Source organism: Sceloporus occidentalis, unplaced genomic scaffold, assembly GCF_023333645.1.
Source record: "Sceloporus occidentalis isolate IW3139 unplaced genomic scaffold, rSceOcc1.0.p SCAF_326, whole genome shotgun sequence".
NCBI classification, from domain to species: Eukaryota; Metazoa; Chordata; class Lepidosauria; order Squamata; family Phrynosomatidae; genus Sceloporus; species Sceloporus occidentalis.
Window position 1 is genome coordinate 611,570 of NW_028317306.1, and position 24,157 is coordinate 635,726.

Sequence of the window (24,157 nt, forward strand, 5' to 3'; positions counted from 1 at the left end):
CAATAATAAAAAAAAAAAGTAGAAAATCCATTAAACTAATGAAAAAACTGCTAAATAGATTCTACTATTTGTCCTGAGTTAAGAAATACCCAATGTTTTTTTATAGGGCAATAATTACAAGTAGCGTAATGGTAATTCCGCCCCATTTGGAAGTTCTTTGAAGCCGGTCAATGCAGTTTATTCCATCAAACCATATATTTTTTGAAGACTAGACCCTCAGGGTATTTCTGATGGTGTTTTTCTCAAGTCTTTCCATGCACTAATTCTACCACCAGTCTTTGTGGTGGTCATTTTTTTTTCTTTCCCCACACAGATTTTAATTCAGGTATGAATTTACAGCTCCTTGTATATGTCACTGTTACACAACATCTCCTGAGTACAGTGATGTCCCCCCATGCATGGGTTTGTTGGGTTGTTTCAGGGCTAAAAGGCCACATTTGGGACGTGTGCATTTTTCAAATTGCTCATCCTGCCCCTGTGTTAATTGAGACATTGTTGAACCCAACCAATTCAATTTACCCCATCAAATTATATATTTTTGAAAAGTAAAACATTTAACATGTCAGTATTTTAACTCATTCAATGCGAGAATTGTTTGAAGATATATGGAACACATGGCACCACGAAATGTAAAAGAAAATGTGGCATTCCCAGTCTTGCTTTCTGGCTCTTCTGGAGCTGTCGATTCAGGATCCTCTAGTGCTCCCTATATTCCCCTCTCTTCTGATAGATTCGGTGGGTCAGTGCTATCCACTTATAGCACTGTCTGTCTTTAGTCCATTGGACAGCATCTGGGAATCTCCATCAGTCTTCGGACTATCGCAAGAAGCTAGAGATTTACTCCGAGCTTTTTCGGCACCCGGTACACACAAATTAGCTTGGGCATCCTGGTCCTCTTGATGTCTGGGGCAACAGGTTGATCCCCATTCAGCCTCCGTGCTTTATCGTCTAAATTTTCTAGGGGAACTTTTTTCATCAGGAAAAGCATACCTTTCTATTAATGTTTTTCATTCCGCTATTTCCAGTGGTCATACTGGATCTAGAGAAGGGCAGATTGGCAAGCACCCTTTAGTCTGCAGACTGCTTAGGGACATCTGTTTTGTTTATCTGACAGTTTAAGTAGATACAACTCCTTTTTGGACATCACAATCGTTTTGGATTTCTTACGTAACTGGCCTGATAATGACTCTTTGTCTTTAAGGTAATTATCAGTTAAGCTTACTATGGTTTTGTGTTTGCTTTCATTCTGTAGAGTCTCTGATGTCTGTGGTTTGGAGGCAGATGCCACAGTCTTTTCTCCAGAGGGTGTTGGGTTTAAAATTAGGAGATGGATAAAAACTTCTTCTAGATCCATTAGCCATATCTTGTTGATGGCCCTAAGATTTGCATTGCTAGGTGTCTCAGTACTTATTTAGTTGTTACAGCTATTCATCATTCTTCCTCCAGTTCTCAGCTTTTACTTTCATGCTCGAGACCTGTTCACCCTGTTTTCTCTCCAACTTTGGCTAGATGGATTAGATGATTGTCCTTAGCAGGCATAGTCAGTCATTTTGGTCCTCATTTGGTTAAAGGTGCTTTTCTTTCAGGTGGTCAATTAGCCGACATTCTTAATGTGGCTGATTGGTCCGGAGCCTTGACTTTTCATGAATTTTATTTCAGACCTTTAACTTCAGCTGTTACACCTTAAGTGTCTAGATGTTAAAATTACAAATATGAACCTCCTGTCTTGGAAGTTTAATAAAGACATAATGCAAATATTCCCCCCTTCCCTTAATAGCGCTCTTTATTGTCATTGGGTGGTTCTAACATATATTTTTGTGACAGTACTTTACATGATAGAAGTTTGTTTTTAGAAGTTTACTTTATATCTTTGCTGTCACAAACTCTCCTCTTTTTCAGTGTAATATCCACATTTTACTGCTTGTGGTACACTGTCGGACTTACTAGTGACCACTAGGTGTAGCTATTATAAGGAAGAATTAGCCAGACTATTAGAACAGAGTGATTCTGAATGTGATTTTAGTGATGAAGATGATCATAAATAAAGTTTCATACAATGAAAAAATAGAGAGACAAACATAATATATGGTGTTAGAATAATATTTATTAATTACCGTATTTGCTCAATTATAAGACGACCCCCCAAAATTTGAATATTAATTTAGGGGGGAAAAAGCCACTATGCGTTTCACCTTAACACTTGCCTTATTTGCCTCTCTGCTCCCCAGATATGCCTTATACACCCATATATGCCACTCTGCCTCCCTGACATGCATTTTAACCCTATTTTCCACTCTCCCCTCAGACATGCCTTATACACCCCTATATGCCACTCTGCCTCCCTGATATGCCTTTTAACCCCCTATATGCCTCCAGAAAACCATTATACCCCTCCCATGCCACCCCCCCCAACTTACCAGTGCAACCCTGGACTTGTCCCCCGTGTCTTGTGGGGTAGCCAGTGGAGGTCTGTGCGATCCGCGTAGACAACCTCCGCTGCTGCTGGCCGGTAATTCCGCCAGGGCTTCTATGACTGCACACAGGAAGGTCATGTCACGCCGGTGCTTTTTCATAGAAGCCCCAGCAGCAGTGCCGGCAGCAGCGGAGGTTGTCACCGGGTGCGGGATGCGCAACCTCTGTTGCTGCTGGCACTTCCGCCGGGGGTTCTATGGTGGAGCCCCGGAAGGTCATGGCGCTCCGTCATAGAAGCCCCAAGGGAAGCGCCGGCAGCAGCAGAGGTTGTCTGCGTGCATCACAGAGACGCCCACCGGATGCCAGAGGGAAGGATCCAGGTTCCCTGCAGCACTGCGGGGGATCTGGATCTGGAGTCAGACCTCTATTTTCTCTGAAAAAAACCTCGTCCTATAATCGAGCAACAAATTAAAATAGACCTACTTGGCGCACTTAGCCAAAATGTATTGGACTGCAAAGGGTTAAGAGCTTTGTTGGCAACTTTCCTGTTCACAGGCTGCAGAAAAAGAAGGATGGAGGGGGCTACTGTCAGCCATATTGTTTATTGTCTTTATTTTGATTGGTTCACTTGGTTTTCTATTTTTATCCTTTGCTGGTATGGTGAGAAGTAAAGGAAGCGAGAGCAAATATGTCTTGTCTTTGTTGAAATTCCAATTTTTCGGTTATCAAGCCTAGAATATGTGTGTTGAATGTGTGTTGAATGTGGATCATGTTGAAAATCCAGAAACCTTGTTCTGGTAACAGGCAGGATTGCTATGCAGCCGCCCATCAGTTATTTACATGCTGGATGATCCAACACCCACCATAGCACACTTCCGCTCTTTAGTCAGCGCTATGGAAGATGCAGGTGCTATATAAATAAATGTAATGTAAAGTAATGCACTTGCTTCCGGAGAAGCCAACATCACAGTCATTGTAAGAGCAAATTTGTAACACACTTACTGAGAGGAGCATTTATGTGATCAATAGAAGAGAGGAGGTGAATGTTGGGTAGAGAGGCCAGCTGGCCAAGCACTTGCTGGATTTTGTCTCCCCTTAGCATCTGGCTGTCCAGGTTATGAATAAGAAGATAGAGTTCTAGAGATAGATCTGTAAACAAACAAAAAAAAAACCATGAAAAGAACCTGGCCCACTAAAATAATTTTACTTCATAACGTTTGACATAATATATTGCAGGGATGCACAACTCTGATCCTAGGTGGTTTGTAGAGCTGCAACCATAACTGCCCCTTAATTAATCCTAAAGACCCCATCAACCATAACTGCCCCTAAATTAACCCCTTCCGTACCGGGACGTACCAGGTATGTCATCCCCAAAAAATGCCCCCCACATCGCCACAATCGTGGTGATCGCGGGGGCGCTGCTGCTGTCTGCCCAGGTGTCTGGAAAGACCAGCATAGCCACCCCAAGCCCGCCCCCGAGCCTTTGATCACTCCCCGGAGCGATTCTGTAGGCTGAAAACGTGATTGCAGGAAAACCAGCAATCGCATTTTCAGCTGCCACAGGCAGCTTCAGGGAAAGAGGTTGTGTGTTGATTGGGTCTCCACACAAGTGTGGGGACATGACACAACATCCCCCTGCTGCCTGATCGCTCCATGAGAGCGACAGTGCAGCATTAACCCCTTCAATGCTGTGATTGCGGTATTTTAGGGGTTAATACCCATTTTGTAGTGGGCTCTGCTACTGGTGGTCTGCCTGGAAGCAGCATTCCAGGGAGACCAGTAACAGCAAAAACAAGGCTCCGCAAGCCCTTTGATCACTCCTGTAGGCATGGAAGGGGTTAACATTTGTCCCTAAAAGCTTGTGGGGACTAAATATCAGTCAATGCTGTGCTCAAATGAAAGAGTTAAAAAAAATTATCAAAAAAAAGATAAAAAAAATAACAGCACAGACCTGAAAGTCCAGGGTGCTTAGTAAGAGGGCTGATGATGATAGGCTGACTCCAATAGGAGTGATCCGATCATTATGGCAGCCCCTGGATGACCCTGCCTTAGAAAGAGAGAAGGTTCATCTAGGGTAATTGTGGAAAAAAAAATATTAATAAAAATACATAATTATTACCTGATCACTTGTCGGTGACATTTTAAGTCACTGATTATTGATCGGTCTCCCTGATCAATGTCAGTGGCCTAAACTTGTCACTAACAAGCCTGAAAACTGTCAAAATTACCCTAGTTGAACACCTTGACTTGTCTACTGTTCATAAGCATATACTTTTATGGGGTAATTTAAATTGGGGGCTTCCAAAATGTCCCAAATGGGATATGGGCCCCGCAAACCAATTTCTGAAAATTAGAAAATTGAAAACTGAAATGCCCATGATCCAGTTTTGCCATCATAGCTTCCTCAAAAAATGCATGAACCATGCATGTGAGACCTTGTTGGAACCGGGGGATGTTGGTGAACACAATTTGTTTTTTTTCTGCAGTTGCACATATTCTATACAAAATATAATATGAAATCTAAAGCAACATTGCAACATATGCAAAAAAAAACCCCACAAAAATATTAAAATACCTCAAAATTTGGCAGCAATTGGTTATAAAATCCCTGTTTGAAAAGTGTCAAAATGAGCCTAGTTGTACACCTTGATACCAGATACCCCCAGATATGCCCTCCCCACATATGCCTTATATACCCTATATGCCTAATACCCCCTGATATGCCACTGTGCCCCCTGATATGCCTTACACCCCAGTATACCTTATACCCCCAGATATGCTACTCCCTCCTCCCCAGATATGCCATAGTGCCCTCATAGATTTACAGACTTGTTCACAGCACACTGACACAATATAAATACAGGATTAATCTTTACTGCCCCCAGGATTTAGATCCCCCTTAGTTTGCCCCCCTTTACCTCTAACTGCACCTTAAGTTAAGTTTATTAAATTAATTATTATCAGTCCTCAGCATTAAATTAACCCTAAACACCCCATCAACCATAACTGCCTCTAAATTAACCCTACAGACCCCATCAACCATAACCGCCCCTAAATTAACCCTACAGACCCCATCAACCATAACTGCGCCTAAATTAACCCTAAAGACCCCATCAACCATAACTGCCCCTAAATTAACCCTAACAACCCCATCAATCATAACTGCCCCTAAATTAACCCCCATTCATTTTCAGCAGCCCAAATATGAATTTTATACTTACTGTGATATCAGGGAGGCAAGCCTGGGCTCAAATGTGCATAACTGGGGGGGGGGGCAGGTTGGGAAATAAAAACAAGAACTGCATTATTCTGAAAAAAATGTTATTCTGCTGTTTGTTTATAACATCTTCTTTGTTTATTAAATTATTTCAAATAAATGAAAAATTTACATTTATTTTTTTATCCGATTAATTGAGTAATCGAAAAAATAAATCGCCCAACTAATCGATTATGAAAAATATATATATATATATATATATATATATATATATATATATATATATATATAAGAAATATACACAGAAATAGACCCAAATAGTTATCTTATTATTTTGATCTGTGAGATTTTTACATTCGTATTTGTACGCTCCAACTAAGATCCTGTCAGATTTTTTAATTTGATGAATAACATCGACAAGATCAGACGGGGAACTCTCCTGATTGGAGGCGAGGTTAATTCTGTACTGAATGTCACCAGAGCGCATAAAGCTCTGGCGCTGTCATCGAGCAGATTTCAAGAAGTGTTGGCCTGATTTGATCTCTATGATTCATAAAAGCTATTATACCAAGAAGTCAGAGAAGATACCTTTTTTTCTAGGCCATATCTAATTTATTCAATAATTATTTTCTTACAGATCCTATCTTATCCCATCCATGCGGTAGATTGAATTGGCATGGACTGATCATTAGGTTCTTATTCTTGATTTATCTTCCCCCAGGAAGGGGAAAGTTAGGTCTTCCTGGGGACTAAATAAGAAATGATTGAGGAATAAAACAAATGTAGATATAAAACAAATGATCTCTAAAAACACTACAAGGTGTGCATATATATGCGTAATATGGCATTTGATTAAACTGGGATTAGAATTAAAAAAGAATCACTGCCTCACACTGAACCAGCTGTACATGAACCTCTGCAAAATTTCAAGACAGAATAAAGATAATCCTTCACAAAAGTTTGCTGAGCAAACCTCTAAATTAACCTTGAATATTAGAAAACCTTTGATTGCAAAAGCAAATGCAATATGGTTGTAAAATGCTAACAGGCTAAGGAAGTATACTGCTAGTTCAAGAATAGAGAAACAGATTTTTGAAGGTCAAACTAATATAAGCCCAAAATTTATAGGAATTACTTTTTAATAAGCCGTATTCTAAATTGTACAATCTTCCTAAAACCTCTAATGTGTTGGAAAGTTGCTTGCAGTATATAGACTTGCCTCATATTGATGAAGAACAGTTGGAGGAATTGAATCAGCCTTTAGTGGGGTCTAACACCTCTTTTGTCTAAAGGATGGAAAGGCCCCTGTCCCAGACAGTTGTTCAATAATATGAAACAAAAAGGATCCCCACAGAGATATTGCAGGCTACAATAACACCAATACCTAAACAGGGCACTTTCAATGTTCAAAGCCCGCAGATTACCTACTAATTGTCACGACAAAGCGTAGGAAGGAGACACCGAAGTCAGGTAGGACTGGTAAAGGATGGTCCAGAGAGCCGAGGTCAGGATACCGGAGAACAGGAATGTCGTGGAAATAGCCGAGGTCAGGATACCGGAGAGCAGGAATGTCGTGGGATAGCCAAGGTCAGGATACCGGAGAGCAGGAATGTCGTGGGATAAGCCAAGGTCAATAACAGAAAAACAACTGGAACGCGTACTGAGATAGGCACTACCGAGATAGGCACGACCATCAGAAAGCAATGGCTGTAAGTCTGAGAGTCTCTTAAATAGGCACAGGAGTTTTGGCAATAATTAGAGATTTCCTGCCAAATATTCAAAGCGCCGTTACGTCACTTCCTCTGCGGCCATCTTGCGTGTGACGTATGCGTAATCTCCCAGTATAAGCCAATGTAGTTCCTGCCACTAGGTGGCGTGAAGAGGAGTGAATCCGGACACCGGAGGAGGACCTGTCTCCCGGCTGCGGCTGCCGGGAACGCAGCATGGAGGAGGGAGGTCTCCCTCGCGGCAGCTGCTGCTGCGCAGAGGCAGGGGGTCTCCCCCTTCTTCGCAGCAGTTGCAGCTGCTGAGTAGAGGTGGGGGGTCTCCCCCTTCTTCGCGGCAGCTGCTGTGTGGACGCGGGAGGTCCTCCTCTCCCTCGTGGCGGCTGTGGTTGTCGTGCAGAGGCGGGGGGTCTCCCCTTCGCAGCGGCTGCTGGTCCGAAGTGGGGGGTCTCCCCCTCCTTCGCGGCGGCTGCGGTTGCCGATCGGAGGATGCCAGGTATGTGACAGTACCCCTCCTCAAAGGGGCGACCTCAGGGCGACCCCTGCCAGGGCAACGCCGACCTCTAGCGAGGAACATGCGCACGAGATGAGGAGCATGAAATCGAGCCTCAGGAACGATCCTCTGGACCAGGTCCCTTCCAATGGACCAGGTATTGGAGACTCCCTTGTTGCCTGCGACAGTCCTGGATAGCTTGAGGAATACGCCCGGAAGCATCTCCGGCAGAAGTCTCCAAGGCAGAGGGTCTAGTAGTAGAAAAACGATTGCAGACCAGCGGCTTCAGTAGAGAGACATGAAACACTCGAGGAATGCGGAGTGTTCTGGGCAGAGAAAGTTCATAGGCTACAGGATTCACCCGGCGGATAATAGGAAAATGACCGATCAAACGTCGCACTAGCTTCATGCTGGGCACTCTGCTGAGAACACCTCTTGTTGGCCTGGAGTTCCTGTCGCCCACCAGCCAGCTCCAAAGCCCTCCGCACCGAAGCCCAAGTAGACTGGATATTAGCCAGCCGCTCCTCCAGCACTGGGTCAGGAGAATTTGGAAATGCTCCAGGGAAGGGTTGCGGGTGAAGACCGTAAACGCAGAAGAAGGCGAACTCTCCCGTAGACTCCTGTACAGCATTGTTACGAGCAAACTCCGCTAAGGGTAACCCAATCGTCCTGATGGTGGTTGATAAAGATGCGCGGATATTGCTCAAGATGTTGGTTAGCCCTCTCCGCTGCACCGTTAGACTGTGGGTGATACGCAGAAGAGAATGCCAGGGTGACACCCAACGCTCTCGTAAACTCACGCCAAAAACGTGCAATGAATTGAGTACCATGGTCAGACACAATCTCGGTGGGAACTCCGTGAAGACGGACGATCTCACACAGGAATATGTCCACCAGTGCAGAAGCCGTGGGAAGTCTCCTCAAGGGTATCATGCGGGCCATCTTCGAGAAATGATCGATGATCATCAGGATTACAGTATATCCCTTGGAGTTGGGTAGGTCAACAATAAAGTCCATGGCAATGTGAGTCCAGGGCATCGAAGGACGAGGCAATGGATGAAGCAACCCAGCGGGGTATCTCCTGTTAGACTTGTTGGCAGCGCACTTGACACAGGAGCGAACGAACAGGACAGTATCCTTAGTCCATTCCGGTTACCAAAACGTCCTGGACACGAGGTCCTTGGTGCGCGCTAGCCCCGGGTGTCCCGCTGTTCTAGAACCATAAGACAGACGAAGCACACGGGTGCGAAGGTGTGCGGGAACAAATAGTTTACCAGCCGCCAAGGAGGCTGGAGCTCGGGCTTGTAATCCAGAAATGCGGTCCATTAAGGGGGTACGGCAACGGAGGTGCAGAGCAGCGAGGTCCTTGGTAGTCGGTACAATAGGCTCAGGCGCACGGCTCTCCTCCTCTGGGAACGCATGCTTCCGGGAGAGGGCGTCAGCCTTGACATTCTTGGAACCCGAACGATAAGTCAAAACAAACGGAAAACGGGAGAGAAATAAGGCCCATCTGGCCTGTCCTGGGTTAAGACACTTGGCGGTTTCAATATACTGTAGATTCTTGTGATCCGTCAGAATCAACGTGGGAATTTGTACGCCCTCCAGAAGATGACGCCACTCCTCCAGAGCGAGGATGACAGCCATAAGTTCCTTGTTCCCGATATCATAGTTCCTCTCTGTCGGGGAGAATCTCCTGGAGAAGTAACCGCATGGATGGAGTGGACCATTGTAACAAACCCTTTGCGAAAGAACAGCACCGATCCTGGATTCGGATGCGTCGACGTCTAGAACAAACGGTAGTTGAGGATCAGGATGACGTGAAACAGGAGCGGTGGTAAATTTGGTCTTGAGTCGGGAGAAGGCGGAAATGGCCTCAGAAGACCATTCCAGGGTATTGGCCCCCTTTTTAGTAAGAGCCGTCAAAGGAGCAGCGATCTTGGAGTAGTTGCGGATGAAATGTCTATAATAATTAGCGAAACCCAAAAATCGCTGCAGGGGTTTCATGAGTACGGTGTGACTGCAAATCTGGAGAGTAGATAAAAATGTCGTCCAGATACACCACGACAAACTGTTGGAGAAAGTCTCTAAGGCAATCATTAATGAATTCTTGGAAGACCGCTGGGGCATTGCACAACCCGAACATAAGAGGTAGCAGCAGGAGAAAACTGTTGTGTAAAGTGTGTAGTAGGTCTTCCACCCCTGTCGTGTATCCTCACACTCTCACGTTGTACTTGTCTTTCGCAGAGGCGAAGACCAATTTGAGAAAGTCTAGGTCCGTAGGTAAATCTCTGGCAGCAGTTTCATCTTTGAGGGTCTCGGAAAGTCCATTAAGGAAGGCAGCCACTAATGCCTCGTTAGTCCAGTCACTTCTACCATCAGGGTCCGGAACTCAATAGTGTACTACAGGAGCTGACGGGAACCCTGATGGATGGTAAAAAGCGAAGTTGAACCAGTGGTTCTTCTCCCCGGAACATCGAATACGGCTCGTAGGCTTGAGACAAATTCAGCATAGGAGCGCACCGTAGAAGCATTTCTTTCCCAGCAGCAAAGCCCATGCCAAGGCTCTATCCATAAGGAGCGAAATTATGTATCCCACCTTCGCACGCTCAGTAGGGAAGGCATACAGAGACAGTTCAAAATATATCTCGCACTGGTTCAAAAAACCTCGACAAGTTGCAGGGTCACCATTTTAGCATTGCGGTGGAGGCAGGTGAGCTGGAACCGTAGCTACTGGCACAGGCGGAGGTGTAGGAGCCGCCACTGGTTGAGGCGCCCGTTGCGCAGGATCAGTACGCTGAAGCAAGGTTTGGAGGGCTTGAGCAAATTGATCCAGCTGGTGATCCATTTTCACCGTGGACCCTTGTTGTCCCACCGAAGCGGGTCTCATGATGGCCTTCTGATTCTGTCACGACACAGCGTAGGAAGGAGACACCAAAGTCAGGTAGGACTGGTAAAGGATGGTCCAGAGAGCCGAGGTCAGGATACCGGAGAACAGGAATGTCATGGAAATAGCTGAGGTCATGATACCGGAGAGCAGGAATGTTGTGGGTTAAGCCGAGGTCAATAACAGAAAAACCACTGGAATGCGTACTGAGATAGGCACTACCGAGATAGGCACGACCATCAGAAGGCAATGGCTGTAAGTCTGAGAGTCTCTTAAATAGGCACAGGAGTTTTGGCACTAATTATAGATTTCCCGCCAAATATTCAAAGTGCCGTTACGTCACTTCTTCTGCGGCCATATTGCGTGTGACGTATGCATAATCTCCCAGTATAAACCGATGTAGTTCCTGCTGGTGCCACTAGGTGGCGTGAAGCGGAGCGAGTCCGGACACCGGAGCAGGACCTGTCTCCCGGCTGTGGCTGCCGGGAACGCAGCATGGAGGAGGGAGGTTTATCAAACAAAGAAATTAAAGAACTAGGATGAGCTCTAAAATGTATTAAACGGAACAGAAAGGAAGCTCTAGTAAACCTACCGCATAAAAATAATGGGAAAAAGTGATAGGCAGGTCCTTGGACAATGCTCAATGGATTAAGTAAATTAATGAGGTAAAGAATAAAGAAGTCTGAATATTTTGGGTATGCATATGAAAATTTTATTTAGATGGTATTTAAAAACTTTATATGAAATTACATGAAATTAATCCTGCTCATACTAATTTGCCTTGGCACTGTACCTCACTGGAGCGGAGTTTGTTTTTACATGTATGGTGGGATTGTTCTAAAATAAGGCCCATTTGGAACATATAATTTCATAAAATAGTGTTGATTACAGGTAGTGAGGCAATGAAAGCCCCTGAGCTAGCATTATTTCATTTTAATATGCATACACATCCAAATATGAAAAAAAAACTAGTACTATTATTATTGGAGAGTAAAATCATGATTGGCGCCAAACTAATTCTCCTAGTCGGGATAATGTTGTTTCTCAAATGAAAAGTCAGTATCAGATGGAAAAGGGAGCCGCTTTTCAACAAAGTAATTAGATTTGAAGAAATGTTGTTCCCTTGGACTAATCTGTTCCCTACATCATGAGCAGGGTGGATTTGGGCCCTGAGCATTCTAGTGAGTGTTTTAAGATTGGTCCCCCCTTTCCCAACATATCTGGCCTCACATGTTCAAGTGTTTTTTTATGAATTATCAAACTGTGATTGAAGTATAAACTGAAAATGTAATAAAACTGAAAAGAAAAAAAATCTGCACAGCCCCTTCCCTTGACCTCTCTCTGACTTTGCGCCCTCACATACACTGAACTGTTCTTCCTCTCACATTATAGCAATTCTCTGGTCACTGCTGATGTCTTCAATCTCTCCCTCTCATTTGGATCCCATCCTCCTTGAAGCATGCTACAATGAAAAATCCTGAAAAAGCCCTCCCTGGACCCGACTGACCTGTCCAACTACTGTCCCATGATTCTTGAGCAAACTGTATACACCCAAATAAGTTTCTTGACTCCAACTCTTTACTTGACCCACCTTAATCTGGATTCTAAAAAGACCACTTTTACTTTACCTTAAGCTATCAATGATCTACTCACTGCTAAATTTGAGGGCAACTATTCTATGCTAATTCTACTGGACCCGTCTGCTGTTTTTGACACTGTGGATCATCCTCTTCTCTGTCAAACCGTGATCTCTCTCCTGCTTCACATCCCACCTTTATCATCTCCCTCTACAGTAACACTTACCCTCCCAGTGGGTGTACCCCAAGGCTTAGTTATAGGAACCCTTCTATTCTCACTTTACACAATCTTCATTGGCAAACCAATCTCAACCTTTGGCTTTCAATACCACCTGCATGCCGATGATCTACGTATTATCTGCTCATCTCTCGCTCGCTCTAAGATTGTGTAACTGCATTGCTTCTGTCTTTAACTGTATGTCTGCAAGATTTCTAAAACTCAATCTCTCCAAAAACAAACTTCTTGTCTTCTCTCCCTCTAATATCTATCCCTTAATAGTTTGCCTCAATAAAAATGGTGTAATCATCTCTCATCCCTTCACGCTTGCTACATTGGTGTCACCCTTGACTTTGACCTCTCATTCATCCCCCACATCCAGTCTGCCTCAAAGAACTGTCATCTCCATCGAAAAAAATATTGCCTACATTCCTCTCTTCCTAATACACGATGCTACTAAAACTCTTGCTCATGCCCTCATTATCTCATGCCTACACTACTGTAATCCTGTTTTAACTGGTCTCTCTCATACCTGTCTAGCCCATCTACAATTCACAATAAACACTGCTGCCAGACTTATCTTCCGCATCTATCACTTTACTAATTCCTCTTCCCTGTGTGAGACTGCCCATGGGCTTTATTAATTTCAAGTTCCTGACTCCTAACTGGTCTCTTCACTCATCCAATGATATATCTCAAGGGCTGCCCCAATCCTCAGGAATGCCCTCTCCCAGCCTATTCATCTTTCCTCTGCCTTTGTTACTTTACAAAATCCCTCAAGACATTTCTGTAAGTCAAAATGTTATGCTATATACTATTTGTTAAGTCCCATTTACCCATTCTACATCACTTCAAAATATAGACGCTATAGAAAGCTATAAAAAAATGCTATAGACATACCATCTTTAAACTTCTGCACAATGAAATTCATTTGGTCCAGAAGGCTTCGAAAGGTCCCTGTATGATCTAATGCTGCTTCTGTGATGGAGTTTAAAATCTAAAAGTGATAACAGATAACATTTATATATTTATCAGTGTCACAATATATACATACATATATATACACACACACATTATCTATCTATATATATACATACATACATATACACACACACAAAAATACACACACACTAGTGGATATGCCCATCATTTTAAAACGACACTTTTTTTTCTTCTCCCAGGAAGAAGCAGTGGGAAGTGCAACATAGGTCAGAGATAAACAATACCCTACTTTCACATCTCCTCCCAGGTAGAATGACCAACAACTACACCCGTGACAAGGCCTTTATATGTATGTATGTATGTATGTATGTACATACGTACGTACGTACGTGTATATATATTACATGCTACATACATACACACACACACACACACATATATCACACTGATCAACAATAACATTATGACCACTGACAGGTGAAGTGAATAACATTGATAATCTTGTCATGGCACCTGTCATTGGTTGGGCTATATTATGCAGCAAGTGAACATATCATCCTACAAGTTGAGTGTTAGAAGCAGGGAAAATAGTAAGGATCTGAGCGACTTTGACAAAGGGCCAAATTGTGATGGCTAGATGACTGGGTCAGAGCATCTCCAAAACTGCCGCACTTTTGGGGTGTTTCCGGTCTGCAGTGGTCAGTACCTTTGAAAAGGTCCAAGGAAGGAAAAGCGGTGAACTAGCTACAGGGTCATGGGCTGTCCCGTGTGGTCAAATCCAACAGACTACAACAGCTACAGTAGCTCAAATTGCTGAAAAAGTTAATGTCAGTTTTGATAGAAAAGTGTCAGAACACACAGTGCATCCCAGTTTGTGGCGTATGGGGCTGTGTAGCCACACACCAGTCAGGGTGTCCATGCTGATCCCTGTCCAATGCTGAAAGCGCCTACAATGGGTATCTGAGCATAATTACTGGACCACGGAGCAATGAAAGAAGGCAAGCTGGCGGAGGCAGTGTGATGCTTTGTCCAATGTTCTGCTGGGAAACCTTGGGTCCTGCCATACATGTGGATGCTACTTTGACACACACCATCTACCTAAGCATAGTTGCAGTCCATGCTCAGGCATGCACTAATGGCACTGGTCTCATTCAGCAGGTTAATGCACCCTGTCACATAGCAAAAATGGTTCTGGAATGGTTTGAAGAACAAAACAACGAATGCAAGGTGTTGACTCGGCCTCCAAATTCCCAGATCTCAATCCAATCGAGCATCTGTGGGATTTGCTGGACAAACAAGTCCATGGAGGCCCAAACTTGTGACTTACAGGACTTAAAATATTACGATATAAAATATTAAAGATATTACAACTATCCTGCAGAGGTCTAATAGAGTCCATGCCTCAACGGGTCAGGGTGTTTTGGTGGCAAAAGGGGGACTTACACAACATTGGCCAGGTGGTCATAATGTTATGGTTGATGGGTGTATATTAGCACACACGCTATATTATATATATATTTTGTGGTGTTTTATATATATATATATATATATATATATATATATATATATATATATATATATATACACACACACACACTATACTATATATATACATTTATGCTGTAACAGGATCCATTCTTCTAGGATGGCTTATCACAACATTTTGGAGTGTGTCTTTTTAGCAAAAAAAAAGAATTTGTGAGGTCAGACACTGATGTTGAATAAGAAGGCCAGGCTCCAAATCGGCATTCCAATTCATCCCAAGGTGTTTAACACTGAAGCGAGTGATCCTACAGAGGTCACGCTATTTTTAGGAGCTACATGTTGCAGCATTCAGCAGCCCCAGCGCTGTGGATGTGCGTGGTCCAGTGCTTTAGTCATATAGTGCATATGGATTCTTCCACTTCACAATAATAGCACAATGGACCGGGGCAGGCCTAGCTGAGGAAAAAATTCAAACGGACTGTGCCAGATTTAGTCATTAAATCATTTTAAAGCCATTCTACTGCCAGTGTTTGTCTATTGAGACATCATGTCTGTGTTCTTGAATTGTATGTATGGGTGTGGGTGAAACATCTAAAGTCAATTAGGAGGGGAGTCCAGATATTTTGGTCATATATCTATATACTGTTTATCTGGGGTAAGGTTGTCACAATCAGACCTCACTCCTCAGGAGGCATAGACTCCTTGTTCAACCTTGGCTGTTCAGGTAAGTGACCGGACTTTTACAGCTTTTCCAAGCAGCCTGTCTTTCCAGGTTAGCATAGTCTTCTAGACTCCCTGAAGAGTTAGGAGGAAGAGTTCTCTACTTAGTGGACTATTTGACCTGTACAAAACTCCTTTCAATAGTTGCACCCTAGACCCTCATGCTAGCTTCAGTCATAATGACCACCTATGAAGGTTCTGCCCATGACATACCCTGACGCATTCAACTACTTCTGTAACCACCTAAAAGACAAATTTACTGGGGTAGGAATCTGCAATTCACTTTCCAGGAAATTAAAATAAAAAAGTTTGGCAATTTTATTAGGAGGGGCACAAACAAAACAAATGAAAACTAATCAGAGAGATTCAAATTTTCACTTGCATTTCATTGTTTTTTCCACAGCTCTGCTTCTCGTCTTGCCTCTTTTTGTTCTTGGTCTTTGTTCTTGGTCCACTTCTCCCCCTTTGTGGAGAGACCAGAATAATGCAGACGAATCCGCAGAGAGAGGTGAAGAAATACTTCTTTCTCCGCAGATCCGTCTGTCATTCTGGCTTCTTGGAGTACTTCCGCAAAAGTTAAGAGCCACAGTGTGTCCCTCTGCGTTTTTATAGAAGTGGTGCTGGAGGCCAGGTTAATGGAGCAGTGTTCTGTCAAAGCGACATCAAGCTTGGTAAAGGGTATTTAGACTTTTCCAAACTGCTGCTCTATAAAATTTGTTCAGTGGAGGTGTTGAGACAACCCCAGTAGAGTGTGTTTTCAAGTCAGCAGGAGGTTCCTTTCCAGCCTAAGTAAGCTTCTCTAATTAACAATACTATTGGCAGTTATAGCTCTGGACAAATAAAACCCCTTCGTGAGGCCTGTGAAAGTGACTAATAAATTGGAAAATCTTCTCCAGCCTGATCAGGTCTGCTACTGGCAGATGGACTAGCTCTGGATACCAAATCCTTTTGGGTCAGTCTGGATGAATTAAGATTCCTAGGTTCCATTTCCTGATATACTTTATCACCTTACCTATGAGGGGAAGAAGTGGGAAAATATAGCTCAACCTGAATCTCCATCTCTGGGAGAAAATATCCAACACTAGAAGGTGACACTTCTTTAAGGAAAAAAAATCCATCCCTCAGACCTAGACGATCTTGAGAAATAATCATGCTCAGGCACAATGCTGCAGGAAACACAGACTCTCACAGGCCTATGAACGGTACAAAGACAAGATATGCTATTGTCAGTCCAGTATCCAATGTTTCCCAGGGACTTTTTCTTCCTCATTGTCTGTTTAAATAGTCAGATTGCCTGACTATATTTACTGCTTTCACAAGCAGCTTGTCTTTCCAGGTTATCAATGCCTTTCACAATTCTAGGAGCACTAGGACACTGGCAAGGGTTTTTTTGAAGCTGACCATATGCCATATATGAAGTTCCTTTCCATCTACACACCCTAGCCTTTCAAACTGGCGGTGGAAAGGACCATCCACTGATTGATTTGTGAAAAGGCAAAGATGGCATAAGCAGTGTTTTTGAGCCTTGGGGACCAAGATGGCACAGGCAGGGTGTTTGGGGACAAAGATGGCAGGTCCTATGCGTGTAATTCGGGTGCTGGTCAGGATCTATGTGGGCAATGTGGACGCCAGGGCTGGCTTTCGGGTGTGCGACCTGTGATCTATGCCTGTAATTTAGGGGGTTTTATCTATACCTTTAATGATGAGTTTTTATGTGAATTCCAATTGATCTATACCCACAAAGCTGGGTTTGTGTGTTATTCTGTTGATTCATATCTGCTATGCTATGTTACCATTATTTATGTATACCTGCAAATACAGAGTTTGTATGTCTTGTTCAGTTGATCAATACCTGCAGTGCAGTTTCCATGTGTTTTTTTGATCTATACCATCAATGCTGAGTTTACATGTGATTTCCAGTTGATCTATACCTGCAATGCTGGGTTTGTGTGTTCTGTTGACCTATACCTGCAATGCTGTTTTCCATACATTATTATTGTATACCTGCAAATACGGGATTTGTATGTATGATTCTGATTCAGTGTGGCAAATATTTTTTGGTGTAGGAAAAAGGGAGTGATTGCATGCTAGGGAGCGTGGAGCAGGGCCCAATTTTTTCAATATAAAATTAATTGGCAACAGGGTCTTTTATATATATCTATTTATTTATTGTAAGCAGGGGCTAATATTTTTATATATATCGACATCGACAGCAGGGGCTAATATTTATTTATATTGGCAGTAGGGTCTAATACTAAAGAATGAAAACTGCCAGTTCAGCTGTTAGTTTGAAATCATATTTCAATCATGGTCTTTGCTTCAAAGAGATAAGTACATATTATGTAGTTAAAACTTCATAGCTAGGGTGACCGCATTTTTTTCTGCCATTCAGGGACACACTATGTAGCGCATTATATATCTCCTTATACACAGATATTGTCATTCTCTTTTTTTACGTACCGTATATTCCGGCGTATAAGATGACTTTTTAACCCCAGAAAATCTTCCCAAAAGTCGGGGGTCGTCTTATACGTCGGGTACTAACCGAGTACCGGGTACTTAACGAGCCAGAGAGTCCCACTGAGCCACGAATCTCTAGGGGAGGGGCGAGTGGAGAAGCCGCCTCCCCTGGGCCGGTCTTCAGGGCCGCGCCGAGGTAGGTGCAAGATGGTGATCTCCCCAACTAGCCCTGATCAGCAGGGCTGGTTGGGGAGATCACGACCTCCCTCTAACTAGCCCAACATTACGGACCTCGAGGTCTGGCACTTCAGAGCGTGGAGCAGGGCCCAATTTTTTCAATATAAAATTAATTGGCAACAGGGTCTTTTATATATATCTATTTATTTATTGTAAGCAGGGGCTAATATTTTTATATATATCGACATCGACAGCAAAACTTCATAGCTAGGGTGACCGCATTTTTCTGCCATTCAGGGACACACTATGTAGCGCATTATATATATTATATAGGAAAACAAAGGATGACGCACCCACTATGCAGAGACGGTAGTGTCGTCACAGAACGGAGAGCTAGGTAGGAAGTTTAAGGCAAACAGGCAGTACAGGGTCAGTGGTAAATAAGCGTAATTAGGAGGTTCCGAGGTCTGGGCAGGCAGCACAGGATCAGAGTCGGGAAACAAAGCCAAGATCTGGTACACGAACGTAGTCAATCAGCAATAGGAATATATGAAAAATGAGAACCCAGAGCAAACACACAAGTGACTCTTTGAACAGGCACTGTATGACTGTGGAAGCAGATTTAAATAGGGCAAACGGCGTGAAAAACAGAGAAACAACCAATGGGAAGCAGGGTGACGTCATCACGTCCGACGCACACTACTGGCCCTGGCGCCCTAAACAAAAATAGCATCTGCGTGTGCTATACCCGCGGGCGTGCCACACTGGCAGATGCTGGGGGTGGTTGAGCACCGCGAGCATGTTGCGGCAACTCACTCATAACCCTGCGAGCGTCCATGCACACACAGGACGTGTGCGCGTCATCGAGCAAGAGCCCCCCCACCCGTTGCCGACCGGTGTGTGGCACATCGGCGCATATGGTAGGTACAACAGAAATAGACCTTAAACAACAAAAATAATCAAAGCTAGGTCCCTAATCTAGAAAATAGGACCTATTAGACTACCACCTCATAGTGTCCAAAAACTGTGGTCTATTGCACCACTTAAGGCGAAAAACTAAGGATCAAATGCAATAGATAATGTACATATGTGGACAAGGTGTTTTATCTTCAGACTCACCTCTACCCTGCCTTTAGATGAAGGTAACTTTTCTTTTAAATTAAACTTATAACAGTACAGCTGTCTTAGTGTGTTAGTGTTGCTCAGTGTGTATTTTGAGATCTTCTCATTCTGATGCTTGGTGTCTCTCGCCTCTTTTTTGTCTTTTTTGTTGACTAACAGTTTGGTTGGGCAGTCCCAGGATTACATTTTTTGTTGTCCCCTGAACTTTCGTCTCTTCTGAAGAGTAAATACTGAGAGATGTAAATTCATGGTTATAACTCTGCAGCACTGCAGGGGACCTGGATCCTCCTCTCTGACAGCCGGTGGACGTCTGCGCGATGCAGACAACCCGTGCTGCTGCCAGTACTTCCACTGGGGCTTCTATGGTGAAGCACCAGAAGGTTAGGTCACACCGGTGCTCCACCATAGAAGACCCAGCGGAAGTACCAGCACTAGCTTCTATGACGGAGCTCATGCATAGAAGCCCTGGCAGAAATGGCGAACAGCGGCAGAGGTTTTCCATGTGTCTAGGGATGCATTGGTAAGTCTGGGGGGGGGCAGAGTGGCATATCTAGGGGGTATAAAGCATATCAAGGGAGCAGAGTGGCATATCAAGGGGGCATAAAGCATATCTAGGGGGGCAGAGTGGCATATCTATAAGTAAGGTGCATTATGAATTGAGGGGGGGGACCTTAAAATGGCTACTGGTTTTTCAAATTTCTGTTTGTATATAAAATATGCTAACTTCTTAATAGATATTAAAAATGTTAAAATACATGTATTCCTGTTCATTAGATAAAATACTGTTTTACTATTCCACTAATGTGTATTTTTTTGTTAAAAATAGCACCCGTGTGCATTTTACAGATGTGAAATTTGACATCCTGCACCCTATGTTAATTGGGACATTGTTCAACATGGCTAATTTAAGTTACCCCATCAAATCATACATTTTTGACACCCCATGGGCATTTACCATGCCAGTATTTTAACTTTTTCAATGCAAGGATTGTGTTAAGATATAGTGCTAATATACAGTATCTCACAAAAGCGAGTACACCCCTCACATTTTTGTAAATATTTTATCTTTTCATGTGACAACAATGAAGAAATGACACTCTACTACAATGTAAAGTAGTGAGTGTACAGCCTGTATACAACAGTGTAAATTTGCTGTCCCTCTCAAAATAACTCAACACACAGCCATTAATGTCTAAACCTTGGCAACAAAAGTGAGTCCAAATTGGGCCCAAAGTGTCAATATTTTGTGTGGCCACCATTATTTTCCAGCATTGCCTTAACCCTCTTGGGCATGGAGTTCACCAGAGCTTCACAGATTGCCACTGGAGTCCTCTTCCACTCCTCCATGACGACATCATGGAGCTGGTGGATATTAGAGACCTTGCGCTCCCCCACCTTCGGTTTGAGCATACCCCACAGATGCTCAATAGGGTTTAGGTCTGTAGACATGCTTGGCCAGTCCATCACCTTTACCCTCAGCTTCTTTAGCAAGGCAGTGGTCTTCTCGGAGGTTGGGGTTGTTATGTTGGAATACTGCCCTGCGGCCCAGTCTCCGAAGGGAGAGGATCATGCTCTGCTTCAGTATGTCACAGTACATGTTGGCATCCATGGTTCCCTCATTTGATGCAGTGTGCGTCATATGGTCTGAGCACAGACATGCTGACCCCCAACCCCTTCAATCTCTGCAGCAATGCTGGCAGCACTCATACGTCGATTTCCCAAAGACAACGTCTGGATACGACGCTAAGCATGTGCACTCAACTTCTTTGGTCGACCATGGTGAGGCCTGTTCTGAATGGAACCTGTCTTACCGTGCTGCAGCTCAGTTTCAGGGTCTTGGCAATCTCCTCATAGCCTAGGCCATCTTTATGTAGAGCAACTATTCTTTTTTTTCCGATCCTCAGAGAGTGCTTTGCCATGAGGTGCCATGTTGAACTTCCAGTGACCAGTATGAGAGAGTGTGAGAGGAATAACACCAAATTTAACACACCTGCGACCTTGTAACACTAACGAGCCACATAACACCGGGGAGGGGAAATGGCTAATTGGGCGCAATTTGGACATTTCCAGTTTGGGGTGTACTCACTTTTGTTGCCAAGGTTTAGACATTAATGGCTGTGTGTTGAGTTATTTTGAGGGGACAGCAAATTTACACTTTATACAGGCTGTACACTCACTGCTTTACATTGTAGCAGAGTGTAATTTCTTCAGTGTTGAGTGTCACATGAAAATATATAATAAAATATTTACAAAAATGTGAGGGATTTACTTTCTTTTGTGAGATATACATATATATATACATATATATATATATATATATATACATATATATATATATATATATATATATACACACACACACATATATACATATATATACATATACATATTAGGGCTGCAACTAACGATTATTTTCATAATCGATTAGTTGGCCGATAATTTTTTCGATTAATCGATTAATCGGATAAAAAAAATGAATGTAAATTTTTCATTTATTTAAAATAATGCAATAAACAAATTATATTAAATACAAACAGCATAATAAAAAAACTTTGATAAAATGCATTTCTTGACTTTATTTCGCAACCAGCCCCCCCCCAATTTATGCACGTTTGAGCCCAGACTTGCCACGCTGCCTCCCAGACATGCACTCCACGCTGCCCCCCACATATGCCACTCCACGCTGCCTCCCACATATGCCACTCCACGCTGCCTCCCACATATGCCACTCTGCCTCCCACATATGCCACTCCACGCTGCCTCCCACATATGCCACTCCACGCTGCCTCCCACATATGCCACTCCACGCTGCCTCCCACATATGCCACTCCACGCTGCCTCCCACATATGCCACTGTGCCTGATACACCTTATACCCCGATACACCACTCCATCCTCTCTAGACATGCCACACTGCCCTCCCCACATATGCCACTCCACTCTACCCCCAGATAAGCCACTCCACTCTACCCCCAGATATGCCACTGTGGCCCCAGATCTGCCTTATACACCCGGATACACCACTCTGTCCTCCCCAGACATGCCACACTGCCCTCCCCACATATGCCTTATATACCCTATATGCCTTATACCCCCAGATATGTCACTCCGTCCTCCCCAGACATGCCTTATACCCCCCAGATATCTCATAGTCCCCTCATAGAGTCACAGACCATACTTTTATAAATAAGTACTGGGTTAATCTTCACTGCCCCCAGGATTTAGATTCCCCTTAGTTTGCTCCCCTTTACCTCTAACTGCGCCTTAAGTTAACTTTAATAAATTAATAAAATTAACCCTCAGTCCTCATCATTAAATTAACCCTAAACACCCCATTAACCATAACTGCCCCTAAATTAACCCTAAAGACCCCATGAACTACAACAGCCCCTAAATTAACCCTAAACATACTGTGACGGAAGCCTCCATCACTGGGGCCACTGGAGAAGCCTGACTGCCAGCCTCCTCCCTATTGACTATGGGCCCTGGGTTTGTAAAGACTTCTGTGGCTACCCCCAGCAGTATCATCTCATCACTGGCTGAGGGGATTATCTCCAGCAGACAGCCAGGATCTGCCACCAGGGAGTGACCACCATTGTTTCAGATTAATGTTATATAAATCAGTCTTGGTTTGGTTTTACCCTACACTGAGTCTCGGGGAACCGAAGAAAGTGTGTTGTCCCAGGCTAAGGGAGCACAAGACAGCGGAGGTAGTCGGTCGGACTAGCCAGCTCCGTGACATTGGTGGCAGCGGTGGGATTTCTTCTTAGTCTGAGGGACACTTACTTTCTACCGGGATTGACCGACAGGACGGCAGACTTCGGTCGCCTTGACAAGGACATGGATGTGGTATCAGAATTCCAGGGGCTGCTGCGGGTCATCCTCTCCTGCTACACCACTGCTTTGCCTACAGAACAATACCAGAACCTGAGGCAAGTGGTTCGACGGTCAGTATGGCAGAGGGCTGTTATACGCCGGGGTCAGTGTCTTCCAAGCTCCGAACAAAAGATTAGAGACCAGCGGGAACTATGGATGTCATTCCTGGGACAGCAACCCCAGGAGCAATGGGTATCCGAATTGGACAAGCTGGTCCAACAGGAGGTGGAGCTGGAAGATCACTATAGGGCTCTGCAGTTTTATACAGAGCAAGCATATTGGGGAACTGCGAAAGAATGTTCTCCAGAGGGCTATGACTTTGGTGGCCCGGGATTATTATGGGATAGTCTTCAGGAGGATTCGGACTTCGGCAGCACAGCGGAGTGGCGGATTGAGGACATCCGGGATTTCAGGGAGTGGGACCTCCCAGATGCGCTAGGACTTAAAGGTGATTTAGACTTTTTAATTACGCAGGAGTGGGAACTGGAAAAGGCGTATAAAAAACTGTTCGACCGCGTTCAACAGAATGCCCCGGTGTCCAGGGATTGTGTGGATTTTGTGGATGTTATTGCGTGGTCACCTGAGGATGTTGACTCAGGCGGAGTGGATGGGACTGCGGTCTCCACCCCTGAGTCAGAGGGATACTGGGCAGCTAATCCAGATCCGATACTGGAGCTGTGCGACTGTGCTCCACAACCAGATCCAGAGATTGTGGATCTAACTAGGGCTGCAACTAACGATTATTTTAATAATCGATTAGTTGGCCGATTATTTTGTCGATTAATCGGATAAAAAAATATATTATTTTAAATTGAAGAAAAATTGCAATAAAAAACGTACAATTTACAC

General features: G+C 43.9%; 1 protein-coding gene across 1 annotated transcript in view; it reads right to left on the reverse strand.

Moving 5' to 3' along the window:
• Window positions 1-19,112, reverse strand: part of LOC149274545 (origin recognition complex subunit 2-like) — a 36,721-nt gene extending 17,609 nt beyond the window's left edge. Inside the window, exons 1-3 of the mRNA XM_089505362.1 lie at window positions 19,077-19,112; window positions 13,428-13,524; window positions 3,415-3,561 (exon numbers count right to left, since the gene is read on the reverse strand). Of these exons, the coding sequence (XP_089361488.1) occupies window positions 3,415-3,561; window positions 13,428-13,524; window positions 19,077-19,112 (280 nt within the window). The remainder of the gene's footprint in view (window positions 1-3,414; window positions 3,562-13,427; window positions 13,525-19,076) is intronic.
• Window positions 19,113-24,157: the final 5,045 nt, after the last annotated feature.